This window comes from Dendrobium catenatum, unplaced genomic scaffold (genome assembly GCF_001605985.2).
Source record: "Dendrobium catenatum unplaced genomic scaffold, ASM160598v2 fragScaff_scaffold_253, whole genome shotgun sequence".
NCBI classification, from domain to species: domain Eukaryota; kingdom Viridiplantae; phylum Streptophyta; class Magnoliopsida; order Asparagales; family Orchidaceae; genus Dendrobium; species Dendrobium catenatum.
The window spans coordinates 181,662-206,288 of NW_021318715.1; the positions used below are offsets into that span (position 1 = coordinate 181,662).

The 24,627-nt window shown below is 31.1% G+C and overlaps 3 protein-coding genes across 3 annotated transcripts; all 3 read right to left on the minus strand.

Annotated features, from left to right (window-relative positions):
* Positions 1-4,468: 4,468 nt before the first annotated feature.
* Positions 4,469-5,646, minus strand: LOC110099715 (F-box/LRR-repeat protein At3g48880-like). The gene is made up of 2 exons (XM_020826956.2): positions 5,087-5,646; positions 4,469-5,024 (listed from the first exon to the last, which is right to left on the minus strand). Exons 1-2 carry the CDS (start codon positions 5,431-5,433, stop codon positions 4,532-4,534), a joined length of 840 nt encoding a protein of 279 aa, XP_020682615.1. The 5' UTR covers positions 5,434-5,646; the 3' UTR covers positions 4,469-4,531.
* An 11,367-nt stretch (positions 5,647-17,013) lies between these two features.
* On the minus strand, positions 17,014-18,152 carry LOC110099738 (F-box/LRR-repeat protein At3g48880). Its single transcript, XM_020826992.2, has 2 exons — positions 17,601-18,152; positions 17,014-17,528 (listed from the first exon to the last, which is right to left on the minus strand). The coding sequence occupies exons 1-2, from the start codon at positions 17,942-17,944 to the stop codon at positions 17,039-17,041; spliced, it is 834 nt and encodes a 277-aa protein (XP_020682651.1). The 5' UTR covers positions 17,945-18,152; the 3' UTR covers positions 17,014-17,038.
* Positions 18,153-22,999: 4,847 nt separating this feature from the next.
* On the minus strand, positions 23,000-23,992 carry LOC110099746 (F-box/LRR-repeat protein At3g48880). The gene is made up of 2 exons (XM_020827000.2): positions 23,676-23,992; positions 23,000-23,474 (listed from the first exon to the last, which is right to left on the minus strand). The coding sequence occupies exons 1-2, from the start codon at positions 23,990-23,992 to the stop codon at positions 23,000-23,002; spliced, it is 792 nt and encodes a 263-aa protein (XP_020682659.2).
* Positions 23,993-24,627: the final 635 nt, after the last annotated feature.

Below are 24,627 nucleotides of genomic sequence, written 5' to 3' on the forward strand. Positions count from 1 at the left end.
ATTATAGATTCTACTACTATTGCATATGAAATTTATTATTTATGCATTGATTCAATGATCATATGGATGCAACTGTTATGATTTAACTGTTGACATACATATTGCTCATCTACCGTGATTTGATTTCAGTTATAGATTTTGGTGACCAGTTGAACTTTTAAGCTCATTATATGTGATTAAATGATTTCGAGTCAAGGCAAGGGAGTAGGAGTGTGAGACTGATCATGATTCTTTAGATTATGTTTCTTTTAGTTTTTCTTTTATACTCAAGATAGAAATAATTATGATTTGATTGTATAGATCTTGAGTATTGTATATGATTTTTAAGAATAAATATAGATGTGTACATTGATGTTTTAAATTATAGAATATGTTTGCTATTTATTACTGATAGATGATATTAGATAGATCTAATTATTTATTATTAAAAGATTAAAAGATAATTCTTCCAAATTAGATTATGGAGCATCACAAATTAAACGAGTGGAAATTTATCCGCATATGACTACTATGTCTAATGTATGTAAGATTGGACAGTTTAGATGAAAACATGTGAGAAAATATTATCAAAATGACTTAAATTCAGAAAAATTTTATTTTTTGTCCACTTTTTTTTTTTTTTACGTAGAGCTACTCTTAAAAATACCTGCCATTTTAGTAGCTCTGCCCTTTTTGAATTTTGATCTTCCATGTAAAATTTCTTTTGGTTAAGGAGCTCTTAGTTTTGAAGTATTTTGGATGTAAAATAAAATGAAAAAGTTATAAAAATGTATTTAATTTTCAGATGTATGATTTAAAATAAAATTTGAATATCTCATTAGTCTATTTTCATATTTTTTGAATTTTGTTTGTATGCTAAATTCACAATAATTTACAATACATCACCTGACCCGACCTCTCAACACTATTGTCATCTTTGTCTTCAATTGTGTCGATTGATTTGACGTTAGGTTAAACTCACCAGTGTAATTAGGGGTGTGAGTCAAGAAGCTGACTTGTGAGCTGGCTCAAACTCGGTTGGATAAACAGCTCTTCAGTTGAGTTCGATATATATGCTAACGAGTCAAATTTGAGCCAGTCCCGACTCAACTCGTTAGCTCGCAAGTTGATTCATTTAAAAATATTAATATAAATGATACGTCATCACAAAATTATCTTGATTGGGCACGAATCTCGAGGCAAAATCAGTTCGGAAACTTCAATTTAAGTATATAGTGGTTGAAAATATTTGAAAATTATATCCACTTTCATATATTAAGTCGTTCTTTATTATTTTTCTTATAATTTCATATTCTTTTTATCATTTTATTATAATAATTACTTAAACCATAATAGTTTTCTTTCTATTTTATAATAAATGAGCTGGCTCTTGAACCTGCTCAAACTCGTTGAATAAAGATCAAGCTCGAGCTCGAACTCGATTAATTAATCAAGCTCAAATTCGAGTAAAGGGTGGCTCGAACTTAACTTGACTCGTTTACATGCTTAGGCGCAACCAAGATACCCAATTCTACACGATCCCTCTCTTAATTGTGTCGACCTCTCACTATTGCACCATATTGAAACTCGTCGACCCTACTCCCGCACCATGCCGCACCTCATCGCGCCCAAGGGTGCCTCCCTAGCATTAAGATGGCCTCCCTCACCTCCATTGTCACTAACAACATGTCATGGGTTTTTATTTTTAGATTATTTATTATTAATTTTAACTAAATATAAAAAAAATAATATTGTAAATTTAAATAGATTATGTTTATTTTCCTTGAAATGAATTCCCACTCCTGCCCTTAACCAAAATAATTAAAAAAAAAACCTATCGTTTCAATAAGTAATTATGTGGATAGAATGGAATCAATGGTGGGGAAGCTTTGCGGGTGCAGGACGCTAATTGATTGAGCTGTGGGGCCATTAACAACGCAGCAAACAAAAAATCTTTGGATTAGTATTAAAGGCTCATTTAATTACTCAGCTAAATGAAAATTTAAGAAGTATGATATCTTATTAAATAAGCTCCTTGGATATTAGTTTGCTCGTTTATTTATTTACAATTATAAATGTTCTATGATATGTAATGGTTTGTTCGGTAATAATTTTAAATTAGAGGTGTCAAATGGGTTGACGGATCATATTTGGATCTGATTCGAATTCAGTCAAATCGAATTCGACCAATTTATTAAACATGTGAAAAAGCTCAATCTGAATCGTACCCGCTAGCAACCTGAACTTGACTTGTTAATCCATTTTGGTTTTAATTTTTTCAATAATTTATTAACTATAAAGTTTAAGGTATTTGATAAAAAATTAGAATAATATACCCACAAATGAGTTTTTTAAAAAATAATAATAATATTAACTGGATCATTTTCAAATAAAAAATGAGTTTGTGAGTCATTCCGAATCCAAATTGTTTAAAAAATAGGTTGACAAAATTCAACCCTAATCCAACCCATTTATTTAATGGGTCAATTTTAACCCAAAATTTTCAGGCCAGTTCGAGTCGGGTCCTTTATTGACATCCCTATTCAAAATAATAATCATTTGATGCTTCTTCTTTCTTAGTTTTTTTAATAATATTATTTTTTTTATCAAGTTTATATTTGCCTTATCTATTTTAAGTGAAGTATAGCACTAAAATATAAGTATAATGGATGTGAATTGGTTCTTGCTGTTGCTTCTCTTGTGCCGCCTGATGATCTAATTGTGTCAATCTCTTCTGTGGTACTGGGGTGAATAAACATCTTGTTGATGTTCCTATTGCTTTACTTTCTTCTAACACCTTGACTGCTCTTGTGGGCATGAGATCGAGGAAAACTATTATGGAGAAAATTGATTGGCTCGAAGGCTCTCATTCTTATCTTTCTGAGGTTGGTGAGAAGAAAGTGTTTGAACAAAATGACTTACTTAATCTGAATGAAAATCACGTTATGCGTGATACTTTCGTTCAGATGGGTAAACAGAGTAAGAGGAAATCTAAAAAAATAGATTTTTATGTGGTTGGATTGGTGGTTGTTGCTTAGATCCAGTGGGGTTGCTGTTGTGGTGCCAGTTTTTTGATTGCTAGGCTACGACTTTGGATGACGTTGTAGCTTTGGCTATAGATTGTTGACTGATGGACTTTGGTGACTTCCTATGGCTCGTGTGCTATTCATTATGTTTGGCTTGGCTTCCTTTTGTTTTTGTCTTGAATTCTGTATTTAAGTTGATGCAGAGGCTCTTGTATTTTTAGTGAGCTTAGAGTTATTAAGGACTTGTATTTTTTCTCTTTTTTAACACATAGGTCTCTTCCGTGAGGATATATATATATATATATATATATATATGAAATTAAAATATAATAAAATTTTGAAAATTTGTGCTACAAAATTCTTATATAACCTGATTTTTTTATTAATTCATATAACTTATAAATGTCAAAATCATGAAAAAATATATTTTATTTTATATAAATTAATATTAGTGATATTTTGATGTCATTTAGATATTAGACTATTATATAATTAAACATGAAAATTTAGGTGATCAATAGAAAAAAAAATCATAAAAACTTTATGATATATATACATATAACTTTTTTTGTTTGCTTTTGTATATAAATTATGAATAATTAAAGCAAAATAAAAAATGATGCCAAATAAAGCTTTATTTTTTTTTAACTTAACGTATTATTTTTATTTTCCACCTGTGTAATATTCTTTAATTAATTATATTTTGCATCATAAGATAAATGCCTTTAATAATAATCTCTCTTTGTAAGAGGTACGGGGTAATTAATCCTCACAAGGATTTATTAATTAATATCCTGGTTTTATGCTTACGGAGATCATCAGATGGGGTTAGTTATGTGCACCATATAAAGCTAGACATGAGAAGTGAATGAATGCAACAGGAAATATATTAGCAAAAAATATCTACATCATAAGCTACTGATATAAATATTATGTCTTTATTTTGGTGTATTCATTATTTAAAATTGCTATGCTTTTCTCAATCCTTCACCAATTACTCAACCCACATATACATTTGTACCATGCCATTTAACTTGGCAAGAATATTCATTCTTAATAATAAAAAGTGAATAATTTCTTATATAACATTCAATATTTATTTATTCATAAATTTAATTAATTTATTTTAATTTATAATAATAATAATAGCACTAATTTTTGAAAAAATACAATAAAACCACAAATCATGCAAATACATAAATATGTTTTTTTTTCTTGGTTGTTAGATTCATCAATAAAAATAATTTGAGAGAAGCATGTCATTTTTTATAATATATTATTAAATAATAAAATTATAAGGTGTTACTTGCATTTTACAAAAAAAAAAAAAGAATCCCAACACTCAAAAATGAGCTCAAACATCAAAATCATTATACTTTTACTTAACGAGGAAAAAATATATTTTTAAAAATTAAAAAATTTTCTTTAAATTAGTATTTATATTACACAAATAAAAAAATAAATATAATAATTTTTTAACTCATTATATTCATATGAAAATATTCCAATACAAATTTTTTTCCTTGCTAATAATCTCCAAAAATGAAAGCCAAAAACAAATTACCATATCCGTACAAACCATTTACATAATATTCCTCTACCTTAGAACCCTCGCACGCAAATTTCTTGATTCGAGATGAAGCCTTCTTCAATATTTCATCGTCGGCATCAAATCCCCTGCATCTTGATACATCCACCTCCTGCAACTCCTTGCATCCATTCAAGATCACCATCAATTCCTCTCTTCTGAGAAAAGATCCTCTCATCACCAAACTCCTCAGCTTCGGCAAACACTTAACAATGGCTTCTGCGTCTTTTCCCTCAAAATGCCCGCACAGATGAAGCCCCATGAACTTAGGGCAATTAGCCCTAATTTCTTCAATCAATTCCAAGAATAAGATTGGCTTCCATTTCATCTCCAGTATCTCCAGATCCTTCCATCTTGCTATCAATCCAGGGATTTGTTGATCATCTTGGCGGAGCAGAGTCGGCAACGCTAATACCTTTAACCTAGGGCACCTGCAAGAGAAATAGGGCTCAAGTTTCAACTTTGATTTGCAGCAATGAGATAAGAAACATACTCGATTGAAGCCAAAACCAGATCTTGGTAAAAAGAAAGGCCGAGCTTGGACGGAATGGTGAGCTTGATGGCCGATCCATGACTTTTTGAAATGGAGAGCTTCATGAAGGACGCGAAGGAGAAATTAGGGATTTGGTATTCCTGATTGAATCTGGCGATGAATTTGCTGTTGGTGGTGAAATCCATATCCTGGAAGTCGAGAATTTTCCAGCATTCGGGATCTAAGGAAGCTCGATGCCATGTTTTGCAGACTAAGGGGACTCCGATGCTGAGATCTTCTAACCCTAATTTGGAGAAGATGCAGACCAAGCAATCAAAGGTAAGTTCCTCCCACTTTCTTTCTTCCATGGCTTTATCCTCTGGATTATCCACGCAGCAACTAAATCCTTTTTATAGAGAAAAATGGTGGAACAAGTAGGTAATTTGTCACTACTTGTTATAGGGCGATGTCATCACTTGCTACATGTTATATACGCATATCGTTGAGTTTAATTCTCTCTGTAATTATCTTCAAGTAATATAAATACATAACATCATAGACCACTGTAAATTACAGCCATGAAAAGTTTTCAATTATTAACAATCAAATTTCATAAAAACTTACCATATTTTTCATTCTCATAATTAATATTACATCACGAGCCCACATCATTTATCCAGCTAAGGCATCTCCAATCGAAAACTCATTTTTTTACTTCAAAATACAGTAATATATCTCCAATTGAACTCTATTTATGGGGAAGTTATTCTGTGCGGACACTAAACGCAGTTTATCGTCCAGAGGCCAATCAGAATGTGCCACATCAGCAGTACTGAGCAGTAGTGAGCAGAACCGAATCGGGTACTGAGCAGAGGGTCACATGACACGTTCTGGTTAGTATATATATGATGTTCGGCGTCCGCACAGAATAATTTCTCATATTTTTTACACAAAAAAATATTATATGTATATTCTTTCTCAATCGAACTCCACGTAGATTTTCTCGCGTTTCTCTACTTCTACCCTTCTCTCCTCCGTCATTTCAAGATTTAAAAAAAATGTGTTTGTAAACAGTGCAATGCCAATATTGACATCGCATTGTTCATGACGCAAAAAGGCGACTGTAAACGGCTGTAATTGGCATTCGGGTGGAGCTTAAGGCAGACGACAAACACCTATTTATAGTACATTTGGAGATGATCTAACACACATATGAGAAACTTTGATGGTAATATTCTAATGATGAAATTACTCGTGTATTTCTTCAACAATTTATCCATTTTTTTATTTAATCAATAATAATATATTGGGTACTTGGTGAACACAAGCCTTGGATCCTTATCAACTAAGCATATATTTGACTTTGTTCAGAATCTTTGAAGCTTTATCCGATTAACATATATGTGTGACATGCTTCACAGTATTACTTTATGCTTCTTATATTTATATATATTTATTAGATAGGTCTTTCATTCCATCATAACAATAAAAAATATGAATTGATCAACTAACTTCCAATTTAATTTTAGTTTATTTAAATATTTCATTATTCTATTAAATTCTAATTATGGGTGTCAATTCGGGTCAGCGGGTCGGGTTTGGGTCGAACCCGGAATTGACTCGGAACTGTTTGGGTCAACCCGAACCCGATCCGTTTTTAAAAACGGGTCAGGTTTCCGGACCCGAACCTGACTATTTTCGGGTAAAAAATCGGGTCAATATTCGATTTTCGGGTCAAAATTGGGTAAAAAACGGATCAATCTTGGGTTTCCGGATCAAATAGGAGTTTTCGTGTCATTTTCGGATCATTTTAGGGTTGTTGGATCAACCCGAACCAAACCCGTTTTTTAAAACGGGTTGATTTGTTGAACTTGAACCCGACCCGTTTCGGGTCCGGGTTGACCCTAACCTGGATTTTTCCGGGTCGGGTTCGAGTCGTGTTTCGGGTCGTGTCAAAAATTGACACCCCTAATTATAACAAGTATAGCCATCAATGTTATGTTGAGCTTTAAATTACGGCGTTGTTTGAGTTAGCTTTCTTGCTATTTTACTTCTCAGATATTAATTATAGTTGTTGTTTGAATACTGCTTTATTTTTTCATTGCTAAGAATCTACTTTTGACAGCATCTTTTAAAAAAATTAATTTCTCTACAACAATTTTATAATCACTTTTATAAAAACATTGCAACTATCTCCTAGAGATCAAGTTAGATTTGAATTTAATTAGATCTAATGAAATTGAAATAATCTTGGGCATTTATTTAATTATTTTCTTTGTGATAAATATATAGCTTTTTTGGAAAAAGAAAAAGGAAAAGAAAAATTATGGATACCAACACTGCAACAGTGACCTATAAATGTTAGGTAAGCTTGATTGATTTTGACAGAAGCACTAAGCATTAGAAGCTTTCCATACCGACAAAAGAAATATTAATTTTATTTTATTTATTTTCACTGATTTTATTATTTTTGCTTTATGAATAGGACTTTGAAAAATGAAAGCTTATGTGTATGGATAATATCGCCCCTCGATCGACCTCAAAATTCAAGATTTTGAGTGGAGTGGCATTCAAGTTAGGTATGAAATTAATGATTTTTAGCTTAATTTATTGATTCGAATAAAATCTATTAATTTTATAAAATATTTTGAACTCATTAATTAGGACTATTAGTTTATTACTGATATAAAATAATAAAATTTTAATTTTGAATAAAATGTCATCAAAAGTAAATATAAATGTATGCATAGGTTAAAATGTTAAATATGCATATTTATGTGTATATATTTTAATACTCATAAATATATGCATATATTATATATCGATCCAATTTGATTTAATTTAAATTTATTTACAACGAGTAAGAATATTAATTTAGATTTGGAGTTAATTTAAAGTCTAAAGATATCTAATGAGTTTAGAGTTTTAGGTAAATTAATTATCCTAATTTATTTATGAGTATATATTTAAAAAATCATAGAGTTCTACCTAACATCGATTTCATGCTATTGTTGTATGACCTACATCATTGGATCATTCATGCTTGACGTCAACCAAATAACATGGTCGTAGGACCATCATCACCCAATCACAGTTATCGAATCATCATCATTCGATTACCATCGCATGTCTTCTACCCATAGAATCGTTGCTGCTCAACTATTGCCAACGAATCTTTCTCACCCGATCATAGTCGATGGAATACCATTGTTCGACCACTGTTGTTAGATCATCACCACCTGACTTAGGATGAGTTTACTACGATATTCAGAATGCGGTTTGTACCTCCTTCAACTCGACGATATATGCATGAAGCTTTTATCAAGTTGGAGTAGGGATGCAAGATAGTGATGCAATACGAGACTAAGCTTATTGCACTAGCTAGATATGCTCCTCACTTGATCTCTACTATTGAAGATAAGTGGTACAGATTTTTACAGGGATTGAACAAAGAGCTAAGACATTCGCTAGTATCTTTATAAATTAAGGAGTTTTTTGAATTGATGGAGTGGGTTAGATCATTACATGAAAGTAGCGTATAATTTTTTGGTGAAAAATTTGATTTTTTTGGCGGATTTCTAACGAAAACATTTTTGACGAGACTAAGCTTATTGCACTAGCTAGATATGCTCCTCACTTGATCTCTACTATTAAAGATAAGTGGTACATTTTTTTATAGGGATTGAACAAAGAGCTAAGACATTCGCTAGTATCTTTATAAATTAAGGAGTTTTTTGAATTGATGGAGTGGGTTAGATCATTACATTAAAGTAGCGTATTTCCTACAAATTTTTTGGTGAAAAATTATGATTTTTTTGGCCGATTTCTAACGAAAACATTTTCGACGGTAAATCGAGCATCGGAAAAAAAAAAAATTGGTGAAAAACATGACGTTCTTATAGCTCATGAACGGGCTCATTTATCATGAAAGATAAAAATAATTTTCATTTAAATAATTATTACAATACAACTCATCTTTTTCTAATGGGTGGGAGCTTAGGGTATAAACTAAGAAGTCTTAGGTTTGAGTCTTGTGTATGTGATGTGTGTGTGAGTCTGTCTTAATTGACCTTGATACGTCTTAAAAAAATTATCTTGATCAGGCACGAATCTCGAGGCAAGATCAAGTTGGAAATTTCCAAAATTAAAATTTGGACCATCCGAACTCCGATTTTAGCAAACTTCCAGTTGAACTGAGCGTCTCAGAAATACGAACCCAACGACACCAAAACCGACTTAATCCGAGTCCAAATGGATCCAAATCAATGGTTCGAGCTATTGGAGGGTTCAAACCATAATTTTGATTAATTAATTAAAATTAACAATTTTAATTAATATTAAAATTAAGTTGATACATTAACATTTAATTATAATAATTTATCAAATTTATAATTAATTAAAATAAATTATTAAATTTATAATTATTTAAAATAAGCTATAAAATTATTAAATATGAATTATTTTTTCTAGAAATTTTTAAATCCGCTGAAAAATCCACTGAAAAATTCTTCGGAAAAAAACACGTCGGAAATACGCTGGAACAATGCTGAAAAGCCTACTTACAAATTAGTCAAAAATTTGTCATCATAATTCGTCGAAAATCCGATGGAAAATCCAAAGGAAACTATTCCGCCGGAAAGCCGACAAAAAATTCGTCAGTAATGGGCGATTTTCCTATAGTGGATTGATAGAGATTGATTTGACATAACAAACATTCAGATATGAGGTAGACTACATATATCATGTCAGTAGAAAGAGAAGAGACGAGACAAGTAGGGATTGATACCAAAACAATGCTAATGAGAAGAAAAAATATATATAATGATTTGAGGGATATGGATCAATGACATCTACACATAGTTATGGTGAGTGCATTCATTGTGGTTGATAACATGCGGGCCAATGTTACCTATTGATTGGATGCTATTTTTGTTGTGGACAGTGGGGACATAAGGTTGCAGATTGTCCTTAGAGGGGATTTGAAGGATGAACTGATTCTGATGTAGGGCATTCCATACATAATGTGAACATATGATTGTATATGGACTATAGGGTCAAGAACATATAGTGAGAGATCAACCAGTAGTGTGAGTGACAGAGTTATTAGTAGCAGTTAGAATGAGACTATTGCACCACAGCCAACGACATCTACTCCAGTGATGTCATGTGTGTATAACTTACATTATTTGAAAGACCGACAACGACCTGAGAGTTCTAATGGTAAGAAGTTTATTTTAAATGATTACATGACATAACATATCATACATAATTGAATAACATATAATATAATTAACTGTATGATTATATGAATTTTTACGAGTTTTTATTTGAGTTTGATTTGGTTTGGGTTTTGGTCGTATGAATTTGATTTATACCAATTTTATGCATGCATCTTTTTTAAAATTATGGAGAATGACTTTTTTTTTTTAAATGGGTTTATTATAATTGCCCATATTTTGACCAAGTTAAAAAAAATGGAGTCAATATAAGTCAAAATTATAAACCGTCTTCGTCATAGCATATATATTATAGTGTGTTAATTACACAAATATTTTTATAATTTTTGAACACTTGTACAAATCCTTAAGAAATTTACAACTATCAATATAAGTGGGGGTTTTGGGATTGTTAGTTGATTGTTTTACAAAGCAATTTCACCAAAAGATTTTAAATAAAATATATTATTTTATAATTTTTTTCTATAATTTTTAAAGCCCAAAATATATTTATATGTATTTTTTCTGAAAATTAATTAAATTATTTAATTATATAATTATGTTATTATTGTTTATTTATAAATATCTTATGCTACTTAAGTAACTTTATTAAAATAAATTCCCTTTGTTCCAAAAGGCAGAAGTGAAAACATATTTAGAAAAATTATGTGCGAAATGAGACGAGCGAGAAAATAAAAGCTCAGATTCCATCGAGCTTGTTGAGAGATTTGCTCATCTCGTTGCAAGGAATCATATTTTTTATTTCAATAATTTTTAAATTTTTATATTCTTTTATCAAATTTATATTTTCATTATCAAAATATAAGGATAATTTTATATTGATAGTACTTTCACTGCGTAACTTTTTATATGATACATAGATTGAGATTATGAAGATTTTAAGTATTTTTTTAAGATTTTTTCGCAGAGTGATTTTGAAAATACAGTGATTTTTGTCAATTCAGAAATTTATTTTAACACCTAAATCTAGTGTTTTAAATCAATTAAAGTTTCAAAATGTTGTTATATATAATCTCTTGAGATTTGATCAATTTTTTAAAATGTGAAATTTTGCTTAACAGGATTTTCTGTTACATATCGTTAGAATATTTTGGCACTTTCTGAATATAACATATTTATATTATATTTTCTGCATTGTATTGAAAATGAATATGGATATATGAATGAGTAATAGTTGGTTGCTATTATTGTTGAAATATTATGATATTGATATGTATGAAAAATAAGTAAAGATAGTTATTCATCATTGACATTTGTTGGAGACTGACGTGTATAAGATGGTTGGCGGACGAGCTTTCCTGTAAATACTATGATTGGATATTATTCTTTACTGGTTCACATGATTCAATGATTGGGAGTTATAAGAAGTTATTATTGTGCTAATGGGCAAAGAGTGACAACTCTATTTACTATGCCAACGAGTTACTTGTATTGACACTGATACTAGAAAAACACCATTGTACGTAGCTAGGACATTCACTTGTTTAATATCATTATTAGAATGCATGCTACTGAATCATTACCATTATACGACTTTAATGTTACTGTCATCCATGATGCAGATGTTACTACTGTGTTACTATTATTGATATGTTAATCACATGATATATATTGAGCATGTGCACCAAACATTAACATTGAGTTGACAATGATATCATATTTTTATATGATTTTATTATATTGACATGATTTCAATAGTCTTTATCGATGTTTTGATTTGATGATTGATACAATTTTTCTATTAATTGTAGTATTGATATGATGATTATTTTAATGATTTAACATATATATTGATTTACATATTACTCTATTGTATTGCCTTATGATTATGTGTATATTATTGTTATGATTTGATTATTGATATACATATTGGTTCTCTACCATGCGTTGAGGTTAGTTGTAAGATTTAGTTTCTTGTTGGGCAGTTTAACTCATTACATGTAGTTAAATGATTTCAGGTTAGGGCGGGCAAGAGAGCAAAAATGTGAGATTGATTAGGATCCTTCAGGTTGAGGTTTCTTTTCTTGTTATTTTAATTATTATTTTATACTTATGATAGAGTTGTTGTGATATGATTATCTATATTATGAGCAGTGTATGATTTTTGAAAATGAATATAGATGTGAATATTGATGTTTTAGCTAGTAGTTGTTTCTATTTATATTTATTATTGATAAAAAAAATTAAATGGCTCTGGCATTATTATTAAAATATAAAAAGAACAATTCTTTTGAATTAGATTATGAGGAATCACACTTATTACAAAGAGTATCCTTGATAAGAATTAGGGAAGCTTCTATTCACCAGAATGAAATAAATCAAATGGTACAAATGTGGCATAAATGAAGTGAAAGTTTATTCATGAAAATAAAAATTATATCTGCCCAGGGCATAGAAGTACCATTTGCAGTCAAGATAGATATAAGATTAGTAGGAGATAAAGAAATAAAATGAGAAAAAATATCAAAATGGTCTCTCAACTTTTTATGAGAAACAAAAATAGTCATCAATTCTTTTGAGGAATCAATTTGGTACCTCAACTGTTCAAAACAAGACTTATATGATCCTCACGTTAAATTTTTAATGGCAAATTTGGATCTACCAAAAGCACCACGGGGTTTAATTGAAAAAAAGCATAAGCTTTTCTATGCAATAGTGTATTGTTCGAACACTCTCGTAGCATCAAAACCTTTGCTAGATATGACTCCTGCATCCTGCAGCGTAGCGAGTGTCAGCATCAATTCGACCCACCATCTCGCAGAGCACATCAAATTCAGTTCGAAGTCCCGCACACTTGTTGGCTACCGCTCACACAGCTCTAGCGACCCTCCGAAGCCCTAACAAGCCATCGATCAAGCACTAATAGTCAATCACGTCGAACACCATATCTGACAATCTAGATAGCTTCATTCGATTGGGATCGTTGATTGCAACACTTCCGTTAACTTCTTAGGTGCGACACATAGTTGTCTCGCAGTAACTGTTATAACGTTTCATGAGTTTGCTGGTTTCGACTTCATTTAATTTTAGTTATTCCTTTTTCACCACAAAAAATTAGCCATGGATTCATCGTTGTTCGTCGCACCTACTTATATGAGAAGTTATTGGTGTAACATAAAGTCTTTGAATAGTGTTAATGAGTGGCCAATGAGTACTATGATACCACTATTGCCACCAAAGTATAATAAAGCAAAGAGGGGAAGGCTATCGAAGATACAAATAAGAACTATTGATGAAGAATAATTTCATTCACTCCCAAAAAAGTTAGAGAGAGCCAATGTGAAACTTCACTGTCATAAATGTAGAGCTTGTGGACACAATAGCAAAACATGTGAATGTGATAAGAGAACACACACTAAGAAGAGACATGGAGAAGTCCAGGAAGTTGTTCAACCATTGATTGCTATGTTAATCTAATCAGATCTCTTTTTTCTTTTCATAGGTTTACACTTTCAAAAAAAAAAAATCTCATTTAATGATACTTCTGAAACATTACGATTTTCTGAATGAAACTTTTGAAGCACAGAATTTAACCAAATTTTGGAAGTTTTTGCATTCTCTGATTGCTCTATTAAATGAAATCAACTTTTCGCATTTTCTGATTGCTCTATTCAATACCCCACCAATCCGTTAAAAGAGAAAAAAAATCACTGCATGTCAATATCTACATGCAATAACAAATTCAGATTTATGGGATTCGGAGCAGGAATATATGGAACAATTTCGTTGCTTGTTGCTAGCACAAACGTTTTAAAAATAATAAAATTATATTTATTAAATATTTTAATTAAAAATAACTAAATTACTCTCACACTTAATAACATCAACTATACAATTAAATGTCAAGATAAAAAAAATATCCTTTTTTAGGATATTGAGAGACCAAATTGGTCCCTCAAAGATCCCTCAGAAAGAATTGAGAGACCATTCTGATATATTTTTCTCGAAATAAATTATGAAGAGCCAAATTACTAAATAGGAGATATGCTTGAAGAATTTGAGGCTACGAATTTGGAGCAGACATTAGCACATGGTTGCATGGTGGGAAACTTTTGGAAGTAATAAATACGGGAATCAAATGTGGAAGCAGCAGATGTAACAACTACATTATGATATTATGGAGGCTCATAAGCTCGTTATTGTGATTGAGACTATTGAGATTTTTGTTGAACTTAATAATTTAGGATATTAAGCATTTCAATGACGCAACTCTCATCAGCCAATAATTTGCTAACTACAAAATCAATGAAGGGAAGAAGATTGTAATGAAGAAGATTAGGGGGTTTTGGGCTGTTTAAGGCCGGGGGAGATTGCCGAGGGTTAGAGTTTACTTTTAGTTTGTTTTTACAATAGTTTTTTTTTTTTTGGTTTTGAGTTCCTAGTGGCTGCTAGGAATTGTGGGAGAGACGATTCACTTCTTGAATAATGAACTACTTGTAATATGCAAACATATTACGTGCTGCCGTGCTGGTCTTAATAATTAAGTGTTTCTTTCACTCATTATGAGAATGGCTTTGTTGGGCTTCCATTTGAAGCTCTCGTCTAATCATTATTTTTCCTTTGCCTATCAACAATCATTCATGTTCCGCATAGAATAATTTCTCGTGTGGATAAATAATTCTATGCGGAGTCTAGACATAGCTTGTATTTGGACTCCAATCAAAATATGTCACGTTGCCTGTACCCATACTGCGTACATGCACGGAGTCCGAATACATCTGGACACTAATCAAAACAGATCACGCCGCCTATACATAGCCTGTGTACATGTGCGTAGTCGGGACTCATTCGGACTCTACACAAGATGTATATAATATACATCGACCTTAGAAAGGAGAAATTATTACATCCGGTCAAAAATCGAACAGTCCGAATGTATACCGAGCAATAACGAGTCAAAAATACTGAGTTTTAGGTGACATGGCGCGTGGTTATTGGTTTCTGAACGCATTCGGACACCATATATAATAATTGCTCCTTAGAAAGGATGTGATTTGAATTCGTGGCCTTGCCACTTGGAGCAACAACCTTCATTGGAGGATATCGGAGTTTGTGGCCCAAATTATGTTGGGCAAGGGCCTACAAGCTCTCATTGTCATATTAAATAATGCATTTAAAGCATTAATGAAACTAAACAAGAAATCAACAATTGTATCCAAGGTGCTCTTAGACTGTTTTCTTCATTTTATTTTATTTATATTTTTGATATAAAATATAATATATTTGATATCATAATTTTTTTAAAAATATCAAATATGTTGATTAATTTAAATAGAAATGGTAATGATAATGGGCGGCGTGGAAATGATGGCATCTAGCAAGGCGATGATGATAATGATGATGGTTGTCATTGACGGCCGGCAACAATGGTTCATAGTGGGAGCGGTTGATGATAATACTTATTTTTTAAAAATTTGAAATATATCAAAATTATTTTGAGTGCTTGCTTTTAAAAATTAATTGACTTCGTTTTAAAAATAAAAAATAAAACTAGTTAAATGATATATTAAATTAATACATCTATTAAAAACAAATGCAGTCTTAAATATATCCTTAGAAAAAGAAAATCCTTCTTTATCTCTTGATGAAATTTATGTTTCATCACTATTTTTCTGTCCAGTTCATAGTAAAAAAGTAATTCTTGCTTTTTTTACACTAATGACCTGCCTAAGACAGTTATAATTTTTTGTAAAAATGATTGTAAAACTATTACGGAGGAAATAAAATTTTTAAAAGCTGTTGTAAAATACAGCTTCCAAGCACAAAATTAATTTGAATGTAGCAAAAATAATAGTAGTCAATAAAAATTGCCCTTGTAATATGAAAAGTAAATCAATAAGAAAGCTATCTCAAATGAAGTTTAATAGATAGACACGAGAGAGAGAGAGAGAGAGAGAGAGAGAGAGAGAGAGAGAGAGAGATGGCCTTGTTGGGGTTCACTTCTATGCTTTGCCAATGGGTATGGATACACCCATGACTTTGTGGGTGGGTACTCAACATGCATCGGGGGATAAATCGATCTACATTACAAATCGTTGTATATTTTATATTACTGCAATCCTCACTACGTAGTGTGCAGCACTTAACCATGCTGCGACTACAGTAAATTCTGATATGATTCTTGAAAGTTTGCATCATAGTAAAGGGCAATAAGCCTAAAAAACAATCAGTATGTAACAGACTGCGTTCAAAAAGTATAGAAAGCGGGTGGGTATAGGTGGATACGATCGGCATCCTGATAGTCACCATGGGTGGGCGTGGGTGGGCAAAGCCGACAGAGTAAAACATAGGTATCCAATGGGTATCCAACCAGAACTCCATATAGGACTTTGATGCTAAGGAAGATGTTGATTCTAAGAGAATTTATGACCTAAATGTTATCAGTATTGCTGAGGATGGTTCTTTCAAAAAAGCTGGTATTCGTAAACGTAGAAAAGCCAAAAGGAAATTATTTTGGTTTTCTTTTCTTTTCTGTTCATGTTTTGTTGGATTGGAGCTGCCGCACGGCGGATTTTGCTGGATTTTTTAGTTATTTGAGGGTTCTGGTTGTTAATTGTTCTAGTAGATTTTGGGTTGTGTTGTTTTTGTCTTCGTGGAGGTTGTTGTTTTGTTTATTCCTTGCAGGTTCTTGTAGGTTTCTTGGGCCCTTGAGTGGGTTTTCTCCCAAAAAAGAAAAAAAAAAAAAGGGCGTTATCTATCAAGATCAGAAAGTTGAAATTTTAGCAGCAGTCGATAATCAGAAAATATATCCGTTTAAACAAAAGTTTTTGTTCCAATCACCACACTCATAAGCATCTTCCAAATAGAGTTTGCAGCGCTCGCACTTGAAAGCTCTAATGGCGGAAACCTTAGCTATGATCTCTGAGTCATCTCCTTGAAAACCAATGCATCCATTCACATTCAATTCCTGCAACTGTTTGCAGCCTTTCACTATATTCAGCAGCTCTTTTTTAGATAGATAAGATCCGCTCAAGTCCAATTTCTTAATCTGTGGAACATAACTAACAATCGCCATGGCGTCCTCTTCTCTGATCTCCCCTGAAATAATTAGCTCCGAAAACTTGTTACAGCGAAGGCTAATGTTCTTCAGCAATTCAGGCAAATTCGAAGGGCTGAATTTCAGTTCTAGCCGTTCCAGATCTTTCCATTTGCATACAAGTTCTGAAATCATCGCTTCATCATCGGAGTTGAGAATTGGCAGAGCAACAGACCTCAGCTTTGGACACCTAAAGCAGTAGAATCTCTTCATAATTAGAACAATTCAATTCATGAATCATAATTTTTTAAAGTGAACTTACTCATTGGAAATGAACTTCAGATCCTCTGAGGAAGTGAATTTCAGTGGAAGCCTTAACTCAGTTACAGAACTCCTGCTGTTCTTAACGGCTAGTTTTAAGAAGTATGTGAAAGAGAAGTAAGGAAGGGAGTAAATAAAAGTGAAGGTTTTGGAGAAATTGCTCCATGGAAGAACGTCGACTCGCCGGAAGTCAAGTTTTTTCCAGCAGAGAGGATGCCGGACGGCGGCGAGCCATGATCTGCAGACGAAGGGGACGACGAGGGTGAGGTCGTCGAGGCCAAGCTTCATGAAGATTTCAGCCAAGCAGTTTATCTCCATTTCTGACCATGATATTCTGCTATCCATGGTTAGATTCTGGGACGTGATTTGGAAGGAGAATGAACTCCTGCGATTGGGTTTATATAATGTTTTGAAATTATTAATTATAGGCGCAGAAGTTAGGTGGAGATTGTTTAAGATGATATTTGATTTCGGTTTAAGAGATTAGAGTTATCTTTAATTTGTGATTAGGATTCAAATAGGAAGACAAGTTGGATAGGAAATTTGAACTACCGCTACCATTTTTCTTCCATTGAAAATTTATTCTTCTGATTTCTTAGTGGAATTTTGAAATCCGTACGTTCTTTGATTCAAAGTTGCTGTCTGTTCTAAAAATTTTCTTGGTCTTTGTTTAACTTTTTTCAAAAATGAGAACTTTGCGTCGTCTAAATTTTGAACGTGGGGATTGCTCGTAAATAGAAAAAGGGGATTTACATATATACCACTTTATTTCATATTATTTATATTTTTAATATCTAAAATTTTAATATTACATGTCTATCTTCTATAGAATAAATATGAATGTATGAAATGAAATATTAAAATTTATAGGCTGGTATATAATAATGAAATATATGAGAAATATACTTTATATTAAAATTTTATATAAGTGGTAGGAATATAATATTAAAATTTTAGGTGTTAGATATATAAATAATATGAAATGAAGTTGCATGGTATGTATGTAAATGCCCCATAGAAAAAAGATTTTTTTTTTTAATAAAATAAAAAAATTTGTTAATGCATACATTTAGGGATGTAAATTAAAAACAGGTAGACTTAAGCTGGATTAATCCTAGCTTGAGCTTGATTAATTTTTCAAGTTCGAGCTCTAGCTTAAATCTATGAGTTCAAATTGGCTCACGAACGGGCTCATTTATTATGAAAGAGAAAAATAATTATGATTCAAATAATTATTATAATGTAACTGCAAGCCATTAATCGTATATAGAGTTTTGCTAGATTGATTGAAAAAGAAATGTAGTGTAAAACGAATGTATTCTATTTGAAATAATTTGATGTTATTTTTATGAGTGCAAAATACATATGATTACTTTTCTTTTTTAATTAAAGTAAAATGAATGCAGTATAAAACCTAAAGATAATAGTGGTTGATGACCAGTAGTGGCAGTGGTGGCCCCTACCGATGTGATGATGGCCGACAATGGTGATCTTTAGTGATGGTTGTGGCCAGTGCTAGTGGCGATGTGTGATGGGTAAATGATGTGGTTGGCAGCTAGTGATGGGCAGTGGTGGAGGACATGGCAGTTGGAGGTTGGTGGTGGTGGCCGCAACAGCGATGGTTGGCGGCAACAACAAATGGTGGTAATGAAAACGAGTTTATTGTGAATTTGAAAATTGCTCAAATTAGATGAATTCAAGATACCCAAAATTTATGCTAGAGTGCATTTCAAATATGTAAAATTTTATATTGCACTTATTTCACTTTAAAATTTAAACCAAACATTAAAATTTTGCACTACATTTACTTTATTTCAAAAAACCAAACAGTAATAATCTCTAAATTCCTATATTTAATATATTTTACGCCCATTTTATTGTAGACCAAACAAGTCCTTTGAAGCTACAATCACAAATATAAATATGTGATGAGAGAAATATTTATTAAAGTCAAAGTTAAACACCTTAACATTAAAATCGAAGGAATTTTATCTTCAACCAAATTAAAAAAACTATTTCCAATTTTGACTTTCAACCATCAAATTTAAAGTTTATAAATTCAAACCATCTAAGTATAGAAGACACGAAACACTAGTAAATGTCACAATTTAGCCTAATTTCATTAGCATCTTAAGGAAATTTAGGGAAGCTTCATATGTGAAATATTTGGTCTAAAAATTGTTAGAAAAAATTATCGTTTGAAATATTAAAATTATCATTTTTTAATGCCATAAAAATTAGAAGCATATATTTATTAAGATTGTTTGATCATTAATTAAATACATCAAATATTTCACAAATAAGGGTTAAGATTAGTGATTAGATAATTACGATTTTAAAATATTTATAATTTTAAATAAATTGGAATCAAACAAAGGGGGCAAAATCAGCCTCTTTTTTTTAGGCCTAATTTTATGTATGAAATGGAAATAAAAAATTCTTTCATATAATTTGTGTCGTAACTATATTTATTGAAGGTGAGCAAAATAGTTAAAATGCTTATTCTTTTAAGAAAAAAAAATTAAGGTGAGCATTTGCTCATCCTGAGCTCTTCCTGATTTCACCCCTGATTAGATAAATATATGAATGTATGGTGATATTCTATATATTCTATAATTTTTAATGAAAAGTATTTTCATAAAAATTAGAATTTAAGATTATAATATTCAATATTTGCTATCTCACTTGATTTTCTTTTCCTTGGATTTTTTTTGTTCTTTGCAATCGCTACAATTTTGGTCATAAAGGTGAATATATGCATTGATTCAACAATTTAATTAAGAAAAAAATTAATTTAAAAATAATAACAAACTAAAATGATTTTTGAATTGCAAATACTATGATAAATGAAAATTATTCATTAAATCATAATAATTTTGATATTTTGTTTAATATTTAATATGGAGTGTAATTTTAGTAGTAATTGACCTAGTGAGGGGATTGTGACTTTGGGCGATTAAGTCATTAATAAGAGTATAAGTTTTAGATATTTTGGTTATATTGTTCAGAGTGATGGTGAAGTAGATGGAGATATTATCAGTAGAATTCAAGTTGGATGGTTGAAGTGGAGGAATGCATTGGGCTTGTTGTGTGATAGAAAAGTTCCCGTCAAACTTAAGGGAAAATTTTATAAAATGGTGGTGAGACCTGCAATGGTTTATGGTGACGAATGTTGGCCATTAAAAGAGAAGCATATACTAAGTTAAGTGTTGTAGAGATGAGGATGCTCAAATGGACAAGTCGTTTACTCTTAAAGAGGGGATACGAAATGAGCATATACGTGAAAAGGTTAGAATAGCTCTAGTACAAGATAAGATTAGAGAGAGTCTCCTTAAATGGTTTGTTCATATAAAACGGCGGCCTTTCAATAACCCGGTTAGGAAAGTTGATGGGTTAGATTTGACTTATTCTTAAGAAAGGTAGAGGTAGACATAAAAAGACTTGGTTATAAAATATTATAAATGATTTTTTTTATTAGATTTAAACGAGAATTTGACTTTTAACATGACATAGTGGACAAAAAAGATTCATGTAGCTGACCTCACTTAATGGGACAAAGGCTTGTTGTTATTTAATATTTAATATAAATATAGTGGAATGAAAGATTATAAATTATATTATTGTTTTCATATGAAACTAATGATGTCACATTTAATTAAAATTTTCTTAAGAAAATTTGTGCCAACCTGCACTTTCTAGTATGTGAATTACCAATTTTCTTATTATCATCTATTTGACTATTTCTAAGCTAGGGTCTCTTTGAGGATAAATGATTTTTCTTTTTCTTTTTATTATTTTTCCGAAAGCTTTATCAGCTTTTCTAACGAAAAAATTTTTCGGCAACTTTTTTTTGCTGAAAATTTTTACCTGCTTGGGATTTACTGGTGAACTTTTTTTCGCAAATAGGTGATTTTTCTGTAATGGGGACTCTAAACAAAATAATTCCTCCAGTTTGAGATCGTTTTCTTCCTGCGTTACTTATTCGATCTGGGTCCTTTTTAGAATTTTCGTAATAAAAATTTTGCTAGGAAGTTACTTTTTACAACAGCTAAATTATTCAATTTTTAACAAATCTTTAAATCTATGTGATTTTTAAAATTATTCAATTTTTTCTAAGATAAATGCAACATCAATTTTTTCTAAATTTTTTATAAGTTAAATTTATTTTAAAAGAAATTCTATAACTCATATTTATTGTGATTAATACGAAATTACAATTTTTTATTTTTTATTTCTTCATAGTAACCATTATTTTGAAATATAGTTGACAATTATGAATCATATGGGAGCATATGTCCTCCTGAAATTTTAATATACTTATTTATACAATAAATATAAATTATTATGTATTAATATGGTCCTCTTAAATATAAATTATTATGTATTAATATGTTCCTCTTATTTAATAATTATAATTCTAAATAATTATTTATTATCTTTATTTATTTATTTTATTTTTGGTGGGGTGGAGGGGGTGATAGTAGGTTAGTAGCTATGATTCTTTTCATGGAGTGAGGCCAAATCCATTGTCTTTTCTTTTAAGCCACTCTTTTAAGGGAGATATTGGGAGGATTGAGTGGGGCTTAAGTAACTCAAATGCAAATTCAAAAAAAAAAAAAAAAAAGTCAAATTTAAAACAAAGATAAAGCTAAAGTCAAATTTCAAATTAATTTTAAGCAAATTTATTAATTTTATAAAACATTTCCTCTATTATGTTATATAGAAATTACAATTATGCATATTTTGAATATTTTTTAAAAATTTTACAACAGGAGTTTTGAAATTTAAGGGTTTTAGTTGAATAGAAAATTATCTGAACTTTGAAAAGTATGTTTTGTTGTAACTTGATAGAAGATTTCAAGTAATTTCCTTTCATAGTTAATGAATTGGTCTCTGCCCTCAAATTTCCATAAAAAAAAAACAAGAAAATTGTAGAAATAAAATTTTATTATTTTAATTAAATTTTCCAATAAATATGTTTATAAATTCTTAATTCGTCTACAAATCAAAATCATAAAAAATCTTATCATCTAAATATAATAGAAAAATCATTAATTAATTTAATAAGATTTTTTTAAGATTCTTTGACCTAATCTTTCTTTTTCTTGGCCTAAATTTTTTTAATGCATAGGCTCTTCTGTGAGTTTTAACTTTTTTTTTTTCTTTTTCAAAAAATGTTAATTAATATTATTTATGAATACAGAACAGTTCTTCTGAAGAAAATAAAAAAATTTCATCCTAAGCTAAAGGAAATTAACAAAGAAAATAAAAGAGAAAAGCTTCATCCTCATCAGGAACTGAAATATTCCATGTCTTATTACAGTAGAAGAAATCCTGCTCTTACCAATGTGCCAAAGAACATCATCTTATGCCTTTTAAAAGATGAAGAAGATATGAAAATCACATAACATAATCATATAAACCTAACTCAGACTCATAATCATACTCATAATAAAGTTTACATCTTTCCTTTCTGAACTCCTTAATGTGCGAAGCTTTGGCATTGATATCTTCGTCATCTCCATTAAATCCAATACAGTCATTCAAATTCAGTTTCTGCAACTCTCTGCAACCATTCAGTATCATCAACAACTCCTCCTTAGGCAAATATGAGTTTTTCAGCTCCAATTTCTTCAGTTTAGGCAGATATCTAACAATAGCCAATGCATCCTCTTCTCTTATAGGTCCTGAAACCATCAACCAAGAAAAATTTCTGCAAGTCAAGCTTATGTTCTTCACCAATTCGGCGAAATTCAATGGCTTTGATGCCATTTCCAGTCTCTCCAGATCTTTCCACTTCCATACAAGTTGTGGAATCTGAATCTGTTCAGATTCAGACATGACTGGCAGAGCAAGGTACTTCAACTTTGGGCACCTGAACAATTAATAGAATACAACTTCAATACATGAATTCATTATCACTGCAAAAAATCATCTTTATCGGTGGAGTTTTCCAGCGGTTTTCCGACGAAAATCACCGGAAGATAATGAGATAGCTTTTTCGGTCCGCCGGTAATAGATGATTTTGCTGCAGCGTATGATCACAACATTATCGCTATTGTAACTATACACTTACTCATTGGATGCTAATACCAGGTCCTCCATGGAAGTGAATTTCAGAGGAAATCTGAGGTCAGTTACAGATTTGCAGCTTCGATTCGTGGTGAATTTTAAAAAGTATGTGAAGGTGAAGTAAGGGAGATGGTATTGAAGTGTGAAGTTTTTTGAGAAATTGCTCCATGGAAGGACGTCGAGTCGCCGGAAATCGAGCTTTTTCCAACAAAGAGGGTGGCCGGCGGCGGCAAGCCATGATTTGCAGACAAAGGGGACAGCGAGGGTGAGGTCGTCAAGGCTGAGCTTCATGAAGATTTCAACCAAGCAATCCAACTCCATTGCTGACCATCTTCCATGCATGTTTGGTTTCTGTAGCGTGAGTTCTTATTCCTATATCTTTTATGCATATTTATAGCCTACTTGCAGCAAGTAAATATGTATTAACAAAGTATATGGTTCGCCTGCAACTGATGACCTATATTTTAATGTTTGAAAATGATTTTTTTTAATTATTTTAACTGTAGAATATGACATTTTCCCTTAATTTTTTTTTTTTAAATTAGAGATTGTTACGCAAAAATGTAAAATATTCAAGCAAAAGCAATGGCCAATGGCAAGAAAAGGACCCTTTAATAGAAACGAATAATCAAATTGAATGTATTTATTTGTCTATGAAGAGGTCAAAACGAAGAATCATTAAAATATTTTTCTCTTTTATGTTAAATATTTACTTTCAAATAAAAAAATGTAAACGGTCCAAATTCAAAAGCAAATAGAGTCAAATCATATCCTCAAAATTGTTTTGAACTAAGTTAAAACTTGGAAAGATCGGCTAATAAATTCAAATGATGTGATGGTATATGAAGACACGGAACATCTGAAAATTTTTCACATATTTTTCTCATCTCATTTGGATTGCAAATAATTAGTTCAAATTTGTATACAGAGAGGGAATCAGCTTTTTTTTTTTTTTT